Here is a 15,038-nt window from a genome sequence, read left to right as displayed (position 1 = left end):
GGGAAAGTAATCACGGAACAAACGCTAATTAAATCATTAAAAAAACATAAAAGATAAAACAAAAGGAGGAGTTTTGTTTCTTCTTTTTTTTCTTTTTTCAAGAAAAAGAAATTTGAGTTTATTCGGGGGGAGGGAAATGTTAAATGGGGGGGGGGATTAAAAATAAACCGGGGGAAAAAAATTAATCACGGGGGGATAAAATAAATGGGGGCGGGGGATTGAAAATTCGAGAAAAATGGAGAAATCGCGGGGGAAAGTCGAACGGGGCGGGATGGCGGCGGGAGGGGGGGCAGGCGGCCCGTGGGAGCGGGGGGGGGGGCTGTGGGTGGGGTGGGCGCCCACGGGCCCCCTCGCCCGGCCCGGCCCGATCCTGCCCCGCTGTCGCCTCCGGGCCCGGGATGGGAGAGGGAGCCCGGGGATATCGGGGGGTGGGGTGCGTGGTCCCGAGTGGGTACGCGGTTCCGGGGGGGTGTGCATGGTCCCGAGGGGGTGCATAGTCCTATGGGGGTGCCCAACCCCGGGGGGGTGCGTGGTCCCATGGGGGTGCACAGCCCCCAGTGGATGTTCAGCCCCGGGTGGGGGCTCAGTTCAGAGTGGGTGCACGGTGCCGGGGGGGTGCATGGTCCCATGGGGGTGCACAGCCCTGAGTGGGTGCCCGGTCCCACGGGGGGTGCACGGTCCCGGAGGGTGTGCATGGTCCCATGGGGGTGTCCAGCCCCGGGTAGGTGCATCGTCCCGGGGGGGGTGCGTGGTCCCATGGGGGTGCACAGCCCCGGGGGGCTTCATCGTCCCGGAGGGGGTGCATGGTCCCGTGGGGGTGTCCAGCCCCGGGTGCGTGCATCGTCCCGGGAGGTACATGGTCCCGGGGGGGGGTGCATGGTCCCATAGGGGTGCACAGCCCCCAGTGGGTGTCCAGCCCCGGGGGCGGGGAGGGGGGGAATGTTCTCAGCTCAGGGTGGGTGCCCATCCCTGAGTGGGTGCCCGGCCCTGGGGGTGTGTGAGCACCCCTGGGCGCTGGGCAGGGTCAGACAGCCCCCCCCCCCAAACCCGCATTGTGGCAGCCCCCGGCTCAGCACCAGCGCAGGGTCTGGTCCATGACCTCCCCAGCCCTCGTTACCCATTAACGAGCTGATCAGGGCACCCAGATCCCCGGGAACCAGCCGCTGCCTCCCCAGCCCGGGGGTGGGGGGTGCTGAGCCCTGTTTCGGGGTGCTGGGCCTGGGCAGGGCTGCCTTCCCCCCTCCCCCCCCCCCCATCTTGCCCCCAGGCACCAGGGTCCCCCCCACCGTGGAGTCCACACTGGCCCCTTCATTTCAGGGGGCCACGGGACTGGGGACGCTGGGGGGCCGTATCCAGCACCCACTGGAGCACCCACCCGGGACGCTCGAGAGCACCCGCACCCCTCTGGCAGCGCTCAAGGGGGGGTCCGGGGGTGAAGGTGCAGGCAGGGGCCCTGTCCCCCCACCCATGGGTGTCCGTCTGTCCTGCCAGGCGTCACCCCACCCCACCGATGGGTGCTCGCCCACCCTGCCCGAGCATCACCCCCAGGTCCATAGTGTCCCCGAGCAGGGTCTGGGGACAGGCTTGTCCCTCCGCCCCAGGACAGGCAGGAAGGCAGCGGTTCTGCCCGAGGGCCACCCTGACCCCCGTCCCCAACCCCCCCACGGGAAACTGGGGTGTGGGGAGGGGGGAGTCGGCTCCGAGCCCCGCTCCAGCTTTGCTTTCCCAGGGGCATTCCCTTAAAACACAAGCTTAAAACATCAGCGTTTGGGTTAAAACCCCGGGGCTGGGGAGGTTGGCGGGGGGGGAGTGTACAGATAACATTTTTTAACCAAAATCGCTGCGTCTGGCCACAAAATGGCTTCTGGCCACCAAAAGCTTTCAGCAGCTCCTTGGCCAAAACCCTGTCCCAGACCCGCTGTGCCCTCCGGGAACCGCGGCCCCGGGGCCTTTTCCGGGCGCCTCTGCCCCGTCAGCAGCTCTGCGGTGCCCGCGGCGGTGCTGGGGGAGGTTTCCCAGGGTGGGCAGAGGCCTCTCGGGGGGCCTTGGTGGGGGGGGTCTCGATATGCCTGGGGGGGGGCTGTCTCGGGGTGCTTGGGGATGTCTCGGGACAACCTGGGAGGTCCCAGTCCCCCTGATGCCACAAGCACTGGGGATGCGAGTGACACCCCAGGTTCGGGGCTGGCAGGGTGCCCCCCCTCTGTGCCACCCTGTGCCAGCCCCTGCGGTGCCACTACCCAGGGGCCACTCAGTGATGCCTTCCCCTCTGCCAGCCGTCTTCTCCCCCCAAAATCACTTTTTTCCCCCTCCTTCCAGGCAGCTTTTTAAGGCACAAACCCCCATTTTGCACCCTGGGGGTGCCACCGCCCGCCGTGCCCCACTCAGCCCCAGGGAGGGGGATTTCTTTTCCACCCTCCCCTACAAGCCTGGAAAGACAGGAATATGGCTCCATGTCCCCTCCAGGCATGGGAGTCCTGATGGGGGGGGGATGCTGAGAGCAGGTTTTGCCCCCCAGATTATGGGGGGCTGGGGGTGTGGGCGGGGGGAATTGCCTCTCTGCTCCCAGCTGGGTCAGTAATAGGGTGGGGAAGAGGCCACTGGTTGGGGTCATGAGAAGCAGAGGGACCCTCCTGGCCCGAACCCTGCGGTGGGGAGATGGGTTTTCCCTTTTTCTCCTGCATTTTCCACATGCCGTCATAAATTTGGACTGCTCGGGGGGGCAGGGATGAGGGTTTACGGGGTGCAAATTCGGAGGGGGCAGGTATCGGTGCTCCTCACATCCCCCCGCCGTGGCAGCCGGGGACGTTCCCACCTCTGCTCCTCCGAGCTCTACCAAAAGCTGCCTTCACAGCCCTGCCATCATTCAGCTCCAGAGTTAACACCCTCCCCTGCGCAACTGGCTCCCACCTGGAGCTGCCTGCGGGGCAGGGGCTTGCTGCCCCTAGCGACCCTAAGCCCGGGCACCCTGCCCACCCCTCAGAGCAATTTCTGACCTTAAATAACATTCCCCTCCCGCTCCCCCCCCCCAGAAAAAAAAAAAATAAAAAAAATCCGACCATAATGATTGCGGCCTGAATCCGGCGGGATATATATAGGTCCCACTTCCCCGGGAAGGGGATGTGGACCTGGGAAACCCCCGGCTACTGCTGGGGGGGGGCGGGGGGGAGAAGGAAAGGCTGGGCTGAGTCAGCTCCCCTCGAGGAATCCTGTTTTGTCAGCAAAGGCTCAGCCCCGATACCCGCAAAAGGCCCCCCCCGGGCCCCATCCTGCCCTTTCCAACCCCCTTGGGTGAGCGTTGGGCGGGGGGGGCGCTTAACCCTGCACCCCCCTCAACCCCACACAAGCACGCGGGGAGGGGCTCAGCGTGGTGTCGAAGCCCCTTCGTGCCCTGGGTACCCCCCCCGCGCCCTCCGGAGATGCTGGATGCGGGCAAGGGGAGCGGGATGCGGGGCTCCCCCGTTCCTGGAAGGCAAGGGGAGGCGGGGGGGGGGGGGCGGGGGGGGGGGGAAGGAAATGCCTCTTTGAGCGCTGCCTCTCCAAGCCAAGCGCTGGCAGGAGTGTGTTTGCGTTAAACAGCTGCTTCCCGACCCTCCGCAGGGATTTGCGGGGGGGGGCCCTGTCAGTGGGGAAGGGGTCCCTGCGCCTGGAGCCCCCGACCCAAGCAATGTTGGGGGAGACGGGGGGGGGGAATGGGGGGGCTGGGGGCAGGAAGGCCAAATCCGCCCCCCCCCCCGCCCTGCTGCCGGTGACCGTGACCTCCCCCCCGCATCAACAGGAAAGCGGGAGCATCCTGGAGCCGGGACTGCGGGGGGGGGGGCGGAAAAGGGGACACGACACACAACACGCTCCATCCCCCCCTCCCCACATATCCCGTGGGATGGGAGCAGCTGCCCTCCCAATACCCCCCCCCCCCCCATCAGGGACCCCGGGGTGGGTACGGGCTGCGTCCCCCCCGTCACCCCCCTCCCTGTACCCCCCCCCCCCAGCTCCCACACTTAACACAGCGCTACACGTCTCTGTTTATTAATAATATTAAATATACAAGCTGTTTTCTATTATTTTCTTTAAATAGATTTCTTTAAATGACTTTGTATAAAATATTCCAACATTTCACTGTATCAAAAAAAAAAAAAAAGAGAAGAAAAAATAAAAACCAACCAAAAGAAAAAAAAAAAAAAAAACCAGAGGCAAGATAAATCTGACGCAGCTTAAAGGCGAGATTTCTCCTCCCCCCCCACCCCACCCCCGAAACGGGGCCAGATTCTCCTCCATGGTGCAAATCAGTGGCTTACACCAGCAGCGAGTTTGGCCCCAGCCTCCCTGCTACGGTCAGGGCTCTCCTCCCGCTTTACACCCATCCCTTGCACTGGAACCCCCTCCTTTTTGGCAGTCATAAATACACATATAAAATAATAACAACAATAATAATAATTAAAAAAAAATTAATAGTAATGGCTTTCTTTAAAAACAGTTTGGTTTGTCCACGTTTTCTTCCACTGTATAAAAAAATAACACTTCAAGATGCAAGAGCAGCGCGGGGCCACGCTTCACACGGGGGGCCGGAGGGATGCTGCGGGGGTCGGGGGCGGGGGGGGCAGTATGCGGCCCCGGGGTAGCGCTGGGGCTGCTGCATCCCCCAGCCAGGCTCTTCCCAAAAACCGGGGAGGGGGTTGAGCCGAAAAGCATCCCCACCCCACCCCCCCCTCCCCGGGTACCAGGCTGGGGCATCTTCATCCTTTACACCCACGTCCATCCAGTCCTTCTCCAGCCCCGTTTCCCTTCTCTAAAGCGTAGTTATAAAAAAAAAAAATTAATAATAATAATAATAATCCAGTCGCGGGCGAGGCCAGCTCGCAGCAATAACCCTGTGAGGGGGGCAGGATGGGTGTCCATGTCCTCCCGTCCCCCCCACCACCACCCCGTAAAATACTTCTGCGGGATAAAGACTTTCATCCGCTATATTAAAAATAAAACCTTAACGGCGCGACAGCGAGCCGAGGCCAGCTCGGGCGCAGAAGCGGAGCCAGATCTCCGGTGGCAGGAGGACGGGGACCGGGACGGTGCTGAGGGTCACCCCCCCTGGCGCCCTCCGAGCCCGGCCCCGGGGTGGGGACACGGGCACCGGTGGGCTTTAAATATTCACAGTGTGAGGGTTGAAGTTGCAAGTCGGGGCTGGGGTGCCGGCGACTAACACACACACAGACAGACACACACACACACACACACACACCCCGCTCCGGCATCTGGGATGCTCCGGTTGAAGCCTCTCCGGAAAGGCAGGGTGAAGGCGGGGGGCGATGGGTGCTGCTCCAAACCCCGCCGTGCTGGGGTGGGAGAAGAGCCAGGGCGGGCGGGCGGGGGGAGGAGGATTCGGGGAGCTGATCCCCCTCCATCTTCAGCCACCGCTGGCCGTGTCCGAGCGGGATCCGTCATCCCGCACCCAACACCAGCGTCTCCATCGTCCCGCTCAGCACCGTGGTGTCACATCAGCCATCCCGGCAAAGCCTTTCGGTGACGCTCCGACGCCTTCCAGCCCTTCGCGTCCCAGTGCCCGGGGGGTCCCCCCTCAGGGCGCATCCCCCCCCCATCCTTCCATCCCTGTCTGGGAGGGGTGGGTTTGTGGTTTGGTTTTGTTTTTTTTTCTTTTTTTCCTGCAGTCTCTGGCCGGCGGCGCGGGGCGAGGGAGGAGGGAGCGTGAGCGTCATGGCAGGACCGCGGAGGGGTCGGCGCGCACCGACCCTCCTTCGCACGGCGAGGAGCATCCGCATCCATCCCCCGAGCGGCTTCACATCCCGCCTGGGGCCCTGGGGAAAGGAGGAGAAGGATGAGTGGGAGCTGAGGCTCTGCCAGGGAAGGGGACGGGGAGGAGAAAGGCATAAAAACCACAGGAAAAAATACTATATGTATTAAGAAAGTGCCGGTAATGGATTAATGGGCTGCGAAACCGCATGCTGGCAGCGCTGGGGCGCAGACCTGCTCCTCTCCCTGGCTTCCCACCCCCATCCACCCCCTGCCAACAGCCCGATTTCCCCGCCTGTGGCTGAGGTCAGGGCTGGTGGGGACAGTCCGGGGACACAACGTTGTCCCCACGGTCCTGGACCAGAGCCCTGTGCCAGGTCCCATCCAGCCCCTGCTCACCTTAGAGGTCCTGAGTCTCCAGCTCTGGACATTCCCTCGCTCCCTGCAGCGCCCTGCGAAGGAAAACAGGGTGGGTTTAGGGCAGGGTGGCCCAGGTGGGGGTCCCCAATGTCCCCCCCCCCCCCGCCCCAAAAAGCAGGATGGAATTGCACCCACCTCCTCTCCGGCTCCTCGGGGTCGCAGCCTCCGTCTTCCAGCGGCCGCTCCAGGACCTGCGCGGAGGGAGAGGGGACGGGGAGATGAGCCCTGGGGAAGGGGAGGGGGGGCGAATCTCCCAAATATCCTCCCCCCACCGCACTCAGCGCCACCACTTGTGTGTCCCGTCCCGTCCCCGTCCCCCCCCATCTCAAAACGATGGGAAAGTGGGGCTCAGCCCATAAGGACTGAGAGATGAGTGGGGAAACTGAGGCAGGAGAGGATGCTTGCACCCGGGGAGGGGGCAGGACGGGCTGGGGCGGGGGGGACAGGCTTACCCTGGATTTATACTTGTAGAAGAGCAGCCCTCCCATGGCCAGCAAGACGGCCACCACGCTGGCCACCGTGATGTATATCAGGGGCTCCCGGCCGCCCTCCTTGATGGCTGGCTCCTTCCTGCGCTGCTCTGCGCCCAGAACAAAGCCAGAGTCAAAGCTGGGGCCGGCCCCGCCGTCCTCGGGCTCCCGCAGCCGGCTCAGCCCCCAGCCTCGCACCCCGACCCCAGTCCCGGGGCCGCCCGGCGCTCGGCCCCGTATCCCCGGGGCCATCCTGGAGAAACGGAGCTGCGTGACGGGCTGGGATGTCTCGGCAGGACGGCTCCTGGCTCCGCCGCCCGCCAAGCCGGCGCTGGGAGATGCTGCTGGCGCGGTGGTCCTGAGCCCGCCGGCACGGTCCGGGAGGATGGAGGCTCCCTGCTTCTGGGCCGGATCCTGCGGCGGGTGGCCGGCCACCACTTCGGTGCCCCCCTCCACCAGCTCTCCATCCCCGCGCAGGATGGGGAAGTCCAGGGCCACCAGGCTCAGGGTCCTGGCTGGATCCAGGGGGGGTTCGGCGCCATCGGCTGGAGCTGTCGGCTGCATCGCGGGGGACGGCACCGATGCCGTGTCACCTACCCCGGCACCCAGGACCTCCTCGGTCCCCGAGCCACCGTCCGTGCTACTGGGGGGCTGAGACGGGGCGTCTAAGTCAGCGAGGGTGGCATGGAGGAGGCTGTAAGGGACACGGGTGCTAGCGGGTGCCACCTCCCCGCCGGCATGGGTGGCAGCGGAGAGGGAGGGCTGGGTGGCAGAAGGGAGGGCAGGGGACAGGCAATTGCAGTCAGGATCTGTCCCCACACCTGAAAGAAGCAGAGAGAAGAGACGGCCGTGGGGTCACCAGCCTCCGAGAGGGGCACAGCCAGCAGATCCGAGGTCGGGGGCAGCGTCCCCCGTCCCTCCCCGCAGCCCCAGGCAAGAGGGTGCCCCCCCAAAAAAATAAGGGAGGGTGAAGGTGAGGCAGGGAGCAGGCAGGGAGCAGGCAGGGAGCAGGCAGGGACAGACGCGGCAGCACAGAGATGACAAGCAGCGCGCAGGATCCCCTGAGCCGATGGCAGCAGGTTATCCACGACTGGCAGGACCCGGACTGTCACGTTTAACGTCCCCCACGGCACAGGGACAGGACACAGTTCCGACACACAGATGGCAGCGAGACCTCTCCTCCACGGGCATGCAAACACGCAGCGCGGACGCTCGCGAAAGCACAGACAGGCTCTTCCACCCCAGGGAAACTGAGGCACGGGGCAGCTAAGTGATGCAGCCGAGGTCATGCGGCACGTCGGTGGCGGAAGGGTCCCAGCACCTCAATTTCTCCGTGTTACGCTCAACCCGGGCGCTGCGGCTTTGAGACGGAGCCGAGCCCGATGCCTCCAGCCAGGCCGCCAGAGATGCCTCCTTATTCCCCCTCAGCATCTCTCTCTGCTCTTGTTTCCAGCAGGATTCAGCCCAAATCCCACCTCCAAAGGGCGGCCAGCTCCATCTCTCCCAAGCCCAGCTCTCCCCGGACACAGACGCAGAGCTCGCCGACACACCGCCAAGGCCACCCCGCGGGGACGGCCACCAGCCGAGCGACAGAGACGGGGACCAAGGCAGCCACGTGCCGTGCCCACGGCGCCCGCGTGTGCCCAGGGTCGGGCACGCACGGCTGGCAAGCGGCTCCATGCAGGCGAGCCCAAGCTCCCCGAGCCCGGCAGGGATCCGCCGGGCCGAGGCAAAGCCTCGGCGTCTCACCTGGGGAGGATCCCGAATTCTTGGGCTCCAAGCAGGTCCTGCGGTAGACCTGGCTGCAGTCCTTCTCGAAGGTCTCCCGGTTCTGCAGCAGCTGGTTGATGTCCTGGAAGAACTGTTTCACCAGCACCAGCATCTCGTAGGGGGAGGTGGTGAACTCCTCGAAGCACGTTTGCGAGAGCTGGAGGAAGAACCAGGCTCAGCATCGCCTCCACGACCGCCCCGGGCACCCGATGTCACCGTCACAGGGTGCCACGCTGCACCCAGGGCAGGGTTTGACCCCTCCATGGCTCTCTGTGCCCACGCAATCCCCATCTCTGCTCCACTCCAAGGCCCTGCCCACCCACCCACCCCAGGATGCTCCGGACAACCCCATTTCACCCAAGGCTGAGGACTCAGACCCTCAGATCTGGCCCCACCACGAGGCAGGGGACACCGTACCTCCCTCTCCTCGTCATCCTCCTCCCTGATGCAGGGGTCGATGTTCTCGTCGATGCGGCTGTACATCTTGCGCACCATCTGCATCTTCTTGGCGTTGGACGAGTTCTCCTTGAACTCCGTCCGCTCCAGGATCTTGCCCAGCAGAGGAAAGGCGGCTTTCACGTAGCAGACGGAGTCGTTCTGTGAGGACGCGGACCCCCCACCCCAAAAAAAAAAAAAAAAAAAGCGAGCCTGGTTACGAGATGGGGCAGCGGCACCACCACCCATCCCGCTCTGCCTGGGGGAAACTGAGGCACAGAGCCACAAAATGCCTTTCTGCGGTCCCACAGGCTGCCCAAGCTGGGACTTGGCCACCCGGACAAGCAGGATGGGTCCCTCCTGGGCTGCCTCCCGCCAAGGGGGATCGGAGAGGGGAGATGGGGGCTCAGGACAATGGGATATACCCCAATACGGACAGCCCAAAGCATCCAGGGACAACCCCCCCCCCACCCCGGCCATGCACCAGCCAGCCCTGGTCCCTGTCCCCTTCTGTCCCCCCGGTGCCCAGCAAGGAGCCACTCACCAACTTCATCTTATCGATGAACTTGAAGGAGACCCTGCCCGGGTGCTGCATCTGCGTGTCAGCCTGGAAGGAGAGAGCGGGACGTCACCCCACGGCGGAAAACACAACGGGAAGGGGCAGCGGAGCCGAGACGGGCACCCCGAGGGCATGAGGGGGTGCCTGAGCGCCCCCCCACCCACCCCCCCAAATCCTCAGGGCTGGGGGGGTTTTGTGGGATGCCACAGCATCCTCCTCCTCGCAGATGGTTTCCAAAGGTCAAACCTCCAGCAGGGATGAGCCCAGGATCCCTGCTCCCACCAAGATGGCACGAAGGGGTGCCTGAACCCCCCCCGAATCTGCTCCCACCCCTCCTTCATCCCACACCATCCTCCTCCTCACAGACACTTCCCAAAGGTCCAACCTCCGGCAGGGATGATCCCAGTATCCCCGCTCCCACCAGGATGGCAGAAGGAGCGCCTGAGCCCCCCCAAATCCTTAGGGCCGGGGCCGTTCTGCTCCCCCCCTGCTTCATCCCACACCATCCTCCTCCTCACAGATGCTTCCCAAATGTCCAACCTCCGGCAGGGATGATCCCAGTATCCCCACTCCCACCAGGATGGCAGAAGGAGCGCCTGAGCCCCCCCCAAATCCTTAGGGCCAGGGCCGTTCTGCTCCCCCCCTGCTTCATCCCACACCATCCTCCTCCTCACAGTTGCTTCCCAAAGGTCCAGCCTCCGGCAGGGATGAGCACAGGATCCCCGCTCCCACAGGACAACGCGCTCCCCATACCCGGGACGCCTGCCTCCCCCTGCCTGCTCCCTCCCCGCCTCCCTTCCTCCTCCTCCTCCTCCTCCTCTTCTTCCTCCCAGCGCCACGGCAGCCCCGCTTCATTCTCCCAGGGTCTCCCGCGCAGCTGCAAAAGAGCATCCCCGCCATGCGGGGGTGGTGGGGGGGGTGGCCGTGACACCGAGGTCACATATTGCGCACCCCCCCCCCCCCCCCGCCAACGCTGGGGTCCCTACACCGCGGACCCTTTCCGATGGGGGTGAAAACTCATCCCAAACAAGCCCCCTGCCTCCGGGCCGGCATCCCAGGCTGGGAGGGCGAGGGCTGCCAGAATTGCCTGCCGGCAATTCTGGCAGCCCTCGCCCTCCCAGCCTGGGATGCCGGCCCGGAAACAATTGCTCCATTATCCCGCAGGGGCTGGAGCGAGGGAAGAGGAGAGGGCTGCGATCCCCGGCAAGAAAACCCCACGATTTCCCATTCAAACCTGCTCCCATCCCCTTTTTTTCCCCACCCCCCCCCCCAAAGGCCGCGCACCCACTTTTAATCTCCCGGGGGTTTAATCCCCAGGGACGGCTCGGGGCGGATGAAATTGGGCTCGTAAATGTGATTATCTGCCAAGCTCGGTGCTTAAAAGAGGAAGAGGTAAAGCCAGCTTCCCCCCCCCCCCCCCCCCCCCCCGAGAACGGCGGTTACACACTGCAAACCGAAGAGCTCGGAGCAAAGCAAGCGAAGCCGGCGGCGGGGATTCGGAAGGAGGCGTCGCTATCGCTTTCTCGCCCCGGCAGAATTTAAGCCGGGGCGACGACGGCGCAAACAAATCCCTGCGTGGCCCCGATTCCCATTTTCAACCCCCACCCCCCCCCCCTCCTCAAACATCCGCGTGATTTCCCTGCTCGGAGGTGAGCCAAGGGCCAGGGCGAGATACGGCCCCGGCAACCGGGATGAAGCCAGGAGTTGCCGCCTCGTGGGGTGGGTGCGAGCACCCGCAGCGGCCCACGGGATGAAGGCACCCATCGCCCCAGCCTGGCTGGCTCCGTCGCCCAGCTAGCCTGGCCGGCGGCCCCCCTCGCTGCCTGCCACCCACCCACAAGCCCCATTGCCAGCCCAGCTTCCAGGCAAGCAGCTGGACTCAGGAATGCAGCCGGATTCCTTGGCTTAACCCCTGCGCAGCCGCCTGGAAAACGGCGGCGGCGTCACCGGTCCCCTCCACCGCTCCCCCCTCGCCCCTGCACCCACCCAGCCCCACTCGCGTCCCCCCTTCCCCGCCACGCTCCCGCTTCCCCTCTTCTCCCATTTCTCCCATCAACACTTTTCGGCAGCCACACTTGCTAAAAGCACGACAGCACGTCACACACACACACACACACACACACACACACACACACACACCCTGCCCTCAACGGTGCCCACTTGTCCCCCCGTGCCCACCGGTGCTCAGCTCCTGGGTACCATCACTTTGCCGGCGGAGCTGAAAAGAAGCCGAGTTGCTGATTTTCACCTTAAAAAGGAGCTGATTTCTGCCTGCCTGGCCCCGAATGAGCCCCCGTCCCGCGGCAGAGCCCGGGGAGGGCACTCACCAGTTCCTCCAGCTCGGCCAGGTGCTTCTCCGTGATGATCTGCTGGCAGTAACTGTTCTGCTCCGTCTCATGGATGCTGCAGAGCAGGAGGAGGAGGAGGGATGACAGCAGGGTACAGCGGAGGAGGCACACCTGGGCACGGCAGAGCAAAGGCTTAGAGCAGGAGTAACCCCCCATCCCGAGCCCCCTGCCCTTCCCCACCACCAGGGCTTGACCCTACTCCGGCGGGATAACCCCGCTGTGGCCCTCCAACCCCCGCGCCCGTCCCCATCCCGCTATTTTTAGGAGCGCTGGGTCAGCGGGGAATTTCCCAGTGCCCGGCGCGGGGGCTGCGTGGCCAGAACCTGGCCAGCACCAGCCTGGACACGGCTCTCGGCCACCTCCACGTTCCCCAGCAAGCCCTCGTCCCTTCTCCCGCACCATTTCTCCGGCTCTCCTGCAAATGTTCTCCTCCGCCCCGGCTCTGGGGAGCCGACTGACGCACTGACCCACCCATCCCCAAAAATCCTCTTCCCACCCTCCGGACCCCCCCCAGCCTCCACTGCCTGCACCCGCCGGGCTCTTTCCATCCAGCGGCTCTGGCGTCGCCCCAAATTCCCCTCCCAATCCCCCTTCAAAGAAGCGGGGAGGCCCCGAACGGTGGCGGGACCCCCCCGATGGGCAACGGCGCTCATCCCAGGGCCAAGACCCCCGAGGTGGGGGATGGAGCGGACCCTCCGGGGTGGGTGGGTGGGTGGGTGTGCCCCCCTCTACCCCCGGTGCACCGGCACGGAGAGGGTGCCTGGGTGATGGGTGTGTGTGTGTATGGGGAGGTGGTGATGGGGCGGGGGGAATTTCCCTTGGAGGTTATCCAGAAATCCTTCCCTCTTGTGAAACTGCAAGATGCCGCCCGGGCCACCACCGAGACACGGCCACGGCTGGCCGGAGCCTCACCCCGCCGGGGACGGGCTGGGGACGGGGACGGGACGGGGCTGGGGCTGGAGCCTCTCCCCACCGTGTCCGGGAACTGGGACGGGGCTGGAACCGAGAACCGGGACCGGGCTTCACCCCGCGGCTGCAGGAGCCGCGATGGGGCTGGAACCGAGAACCGGGGATCCGGCTACCGGCATGGGGCTGGAACATCACCCGGCGGGTCCGGGCACCGGGACGGGGCTGGAACATCGCCCCGCCGCGACCCCCGCCGAGGGGGATTTGCCACGTCCCCCCGAGCGTGACGGAGGGAGGGGGTACGAGGAGAACCGGGGCTAACGGAGCGGCGGGGAGAGGAGGGGGGGGGGGGGGCTGCACCCTACCGGGGACCCCGCACAGGTGGCACCGGGGTGGGGGGAGAGGGGAAAACCCCACGGGGACAAGAGCGGGGCGGGGGGGGGGGGGAAATCACGGGAGAGGGGCCGCCGTACCTTGGCTCCGAGGCGGGGCATGGGGGCTGCCGTGGGGCCGGGGCGGCTGCGGCGGGGCCGGGCGGTGCGGTGCGGTGAGGGCGGCGGCGGCGGGACCGAGCGGGGCCGGGCTGAGCCGCCGCCGCCGCCGCGCTCCCCCTTTATAGCGTGGCGGCAGCATGTGGTTTATGAGAAAGGGCTGGCGGGCGGCCAGGCCCCGGCGCGATCGGCCGCGGTCGGGAGCGATCGGCACCGTTCGGCTCCCACACCCCCCCCCCCCCACCTCCTCGGGACGGGTCGGGTCGGGGCCCGTCGGGTGGGATCGGAGCGGGCCGGGCCGGGCCGGGTGGGATCGACGGGGGGAGGCGCGGAGGCGGGGGCGGTGCGCGACCCCCCTGCAGCATCGCACACGCCTGGCACACACATGCACACACACACACATGCACACACACACATGCACAGACATGCACACACACACACATGCACAGACGTGCACAGACGTGCACACACACACATGCGCACACACACACGCACACACACACATGCACAGACATGCACACACACACATGCACACACATGCACAGATGTGCACACACACATGCGCGCACACACACGCACACACACACATACACACACATGCACACACACACATGCACACACACACATGCACACACATGCACAGACGTGCACAGACGTGCACATACACACATGCACAGACGTGCACACACACACATGCACGCACACAGAGACACGCACAGACGTGCACACACACACATATGCACACACGCACATGCACACACACACAGACATGCACAGACACGCACAGACTGGCCCATGCATGGCACACACAAACACACACACATGCACACACAGACACACACATGCACAGACGTGCACAGGCATGTATAGATGTGCACACACATATGCATACACGCACATGCACACACACACACACAGACATGCACAGACGCACACACACATGTACACACACATGCACAGACTGGCACATGCATGGCACACACACGCACACACACGCACACACACATGCATACACACACGCATACACACATGCACAGACGTGCACACACATACATACACACGCACACACACAGAGACATGCACAGATGCACACACACATGCACACACACATGCACACACACATGCACAGATGTGCACACGCATGGCACACACATGCACACACACGCATACACACATGCACACGCACAGACGTACACAGACATGCACAGATGTGCATACACATGCATAGATGTGCACACACGCACATGCATACACGCAGACGTGCACACACACAGACATGCACAGACATGGCACACACATATGCACACACACACACATGCACACGCACATGCACAGACGTGCACAGACATGCACACATGCACAGACACGCACAGGCACGCACAGACACGCACACACATGCACACACACACGACACACACATGCACATACACACACACACGTACATACAAACACACATGCACATACACAACACATGGATGCACAGACACACACACACACACACGACACATGCACGCACATGCAAACACACACGACACACACGCGCACATCAACATGCACATGCACGCCACATGCGTGCACACTCAGACATACGCACACATGCATGCACACGCGTACACACACGTGCACACACACATACTCATGCGCACACCTGCACAGACACGCATGACACACGCACACACAGGCGCGACTACACACGGACATATGCACGCACTTGTGCACGCATATAGGCACACACACGTATGTGCACACCCACATAGGAACACACGTGCACACACGCATGCACAGACACACACATAAGTGCCTGCACACCCCTTGGCACACACGCGTATGTCCGCGCGTGCCCCTGCGCGCACACACATATACGCACGTGTATGTACGTGCCAGGGACGGACACATATGC

The 15,038-nt window shown here is 64.1% G+C and overlaps 1 protein-coding gene across 3 annotated transcripts; it reads right to left on the bottom strand.

Moving 5' to 3' along the window:
* Nucleotides 1–4,007: 4,007 nt before the first annotated feature.
* On the bottom strand, nucleotides 4,008–13,222 carry CSF1 (colony stimulating factor 1). Of its 3 annotated transcripts, none has more exons than XM_074564527.1 (9): nucleotides 13,121–13,222; nucleotides 11,721–11,852; nucleotides 9,379–9,441; nucleotides 8,817–8,996; nucleotides 8,379–8,556; nucleotides 6,612–7,450; nucleotides 6,295–6,350; nucleotides 6,139–6,191; nucleotides 4,008–5,804 (listed from the first exon to the last, which is right to left on the bottom strand). In XM_074564527.1, exons 1-8 carry the CDS (start codon nucleotides 13,139–13,141, stop codon nucleotides 6,140–6,142), a joined length of 1,521 nt encoding a protein of 506 aa, XP_074420628.1. In that variant the 5' UTR covers nucleotides 13,142–13,222; the 3' UTR covers nucleotides 4,008–5,804; nucleotide 6,139. The 3 variants fall into 3 exon arrangements, with proteins under 3 accessions (XP_074420628.1, XP_074420630.1, XP_074420629.1); XM_074564529.1 differs by having other exon boundaries at nucleotides 6,612–6,739; XM_074564528.1 differs by lacking the exons at nucleotides 11,721–11,852; nucleotides 13,121–13,222 and adding an exon at nucleotides 11,572–11,598.
* Between the last annotated feature and the right edge of the window lie 1,816 nt (nucleotides 13,223–15,038).

The sequence above is a fragment of the Larus michahellis genome, chromosome 21 (assembly GCF_964199755.1).
Source record: "Larus michahellis chromosome 21, bLarMic1.1, whole genome shotgun sequence".
Lineage (NCBI taxonomy): Eukaryota > Metazoa > Chordata > Aves > Charadriiformes > Laridae > Larus > Larus michahellis.
The sequence above is the reverse complement of the archived record's forward strand: the minus strand, read 5'-3'. Positions and strand labels throughout refer to the sequence as shown.

What these genes read in the sequence shown, in the direction of transcription:
- CSF1 (XM_074564527.1), bottom strand. Translation starts at nt 13,141, where the DNA reads ATGCCCCGCCTCGGAGCCAAG. An exon ending in AGGATGACGAGGAGAGGGAG is followed by an intron (nt 8,557 to 8,816) that starts GTACGGTGTCCC and finishes TTCTTCCTCCAG; the next exon opens with CTCTCGCAAACGTGCTTCGA. An exon ending in CCCGAGGAGCCGGAGAGGAG is followed by an intron (nt 6,192 to 6,294) that starts GTGGGTGCAATT and finishes TTTCCTTCGCAG; the next exon opens with GGCGCTGCAGGGAGCGAGGG.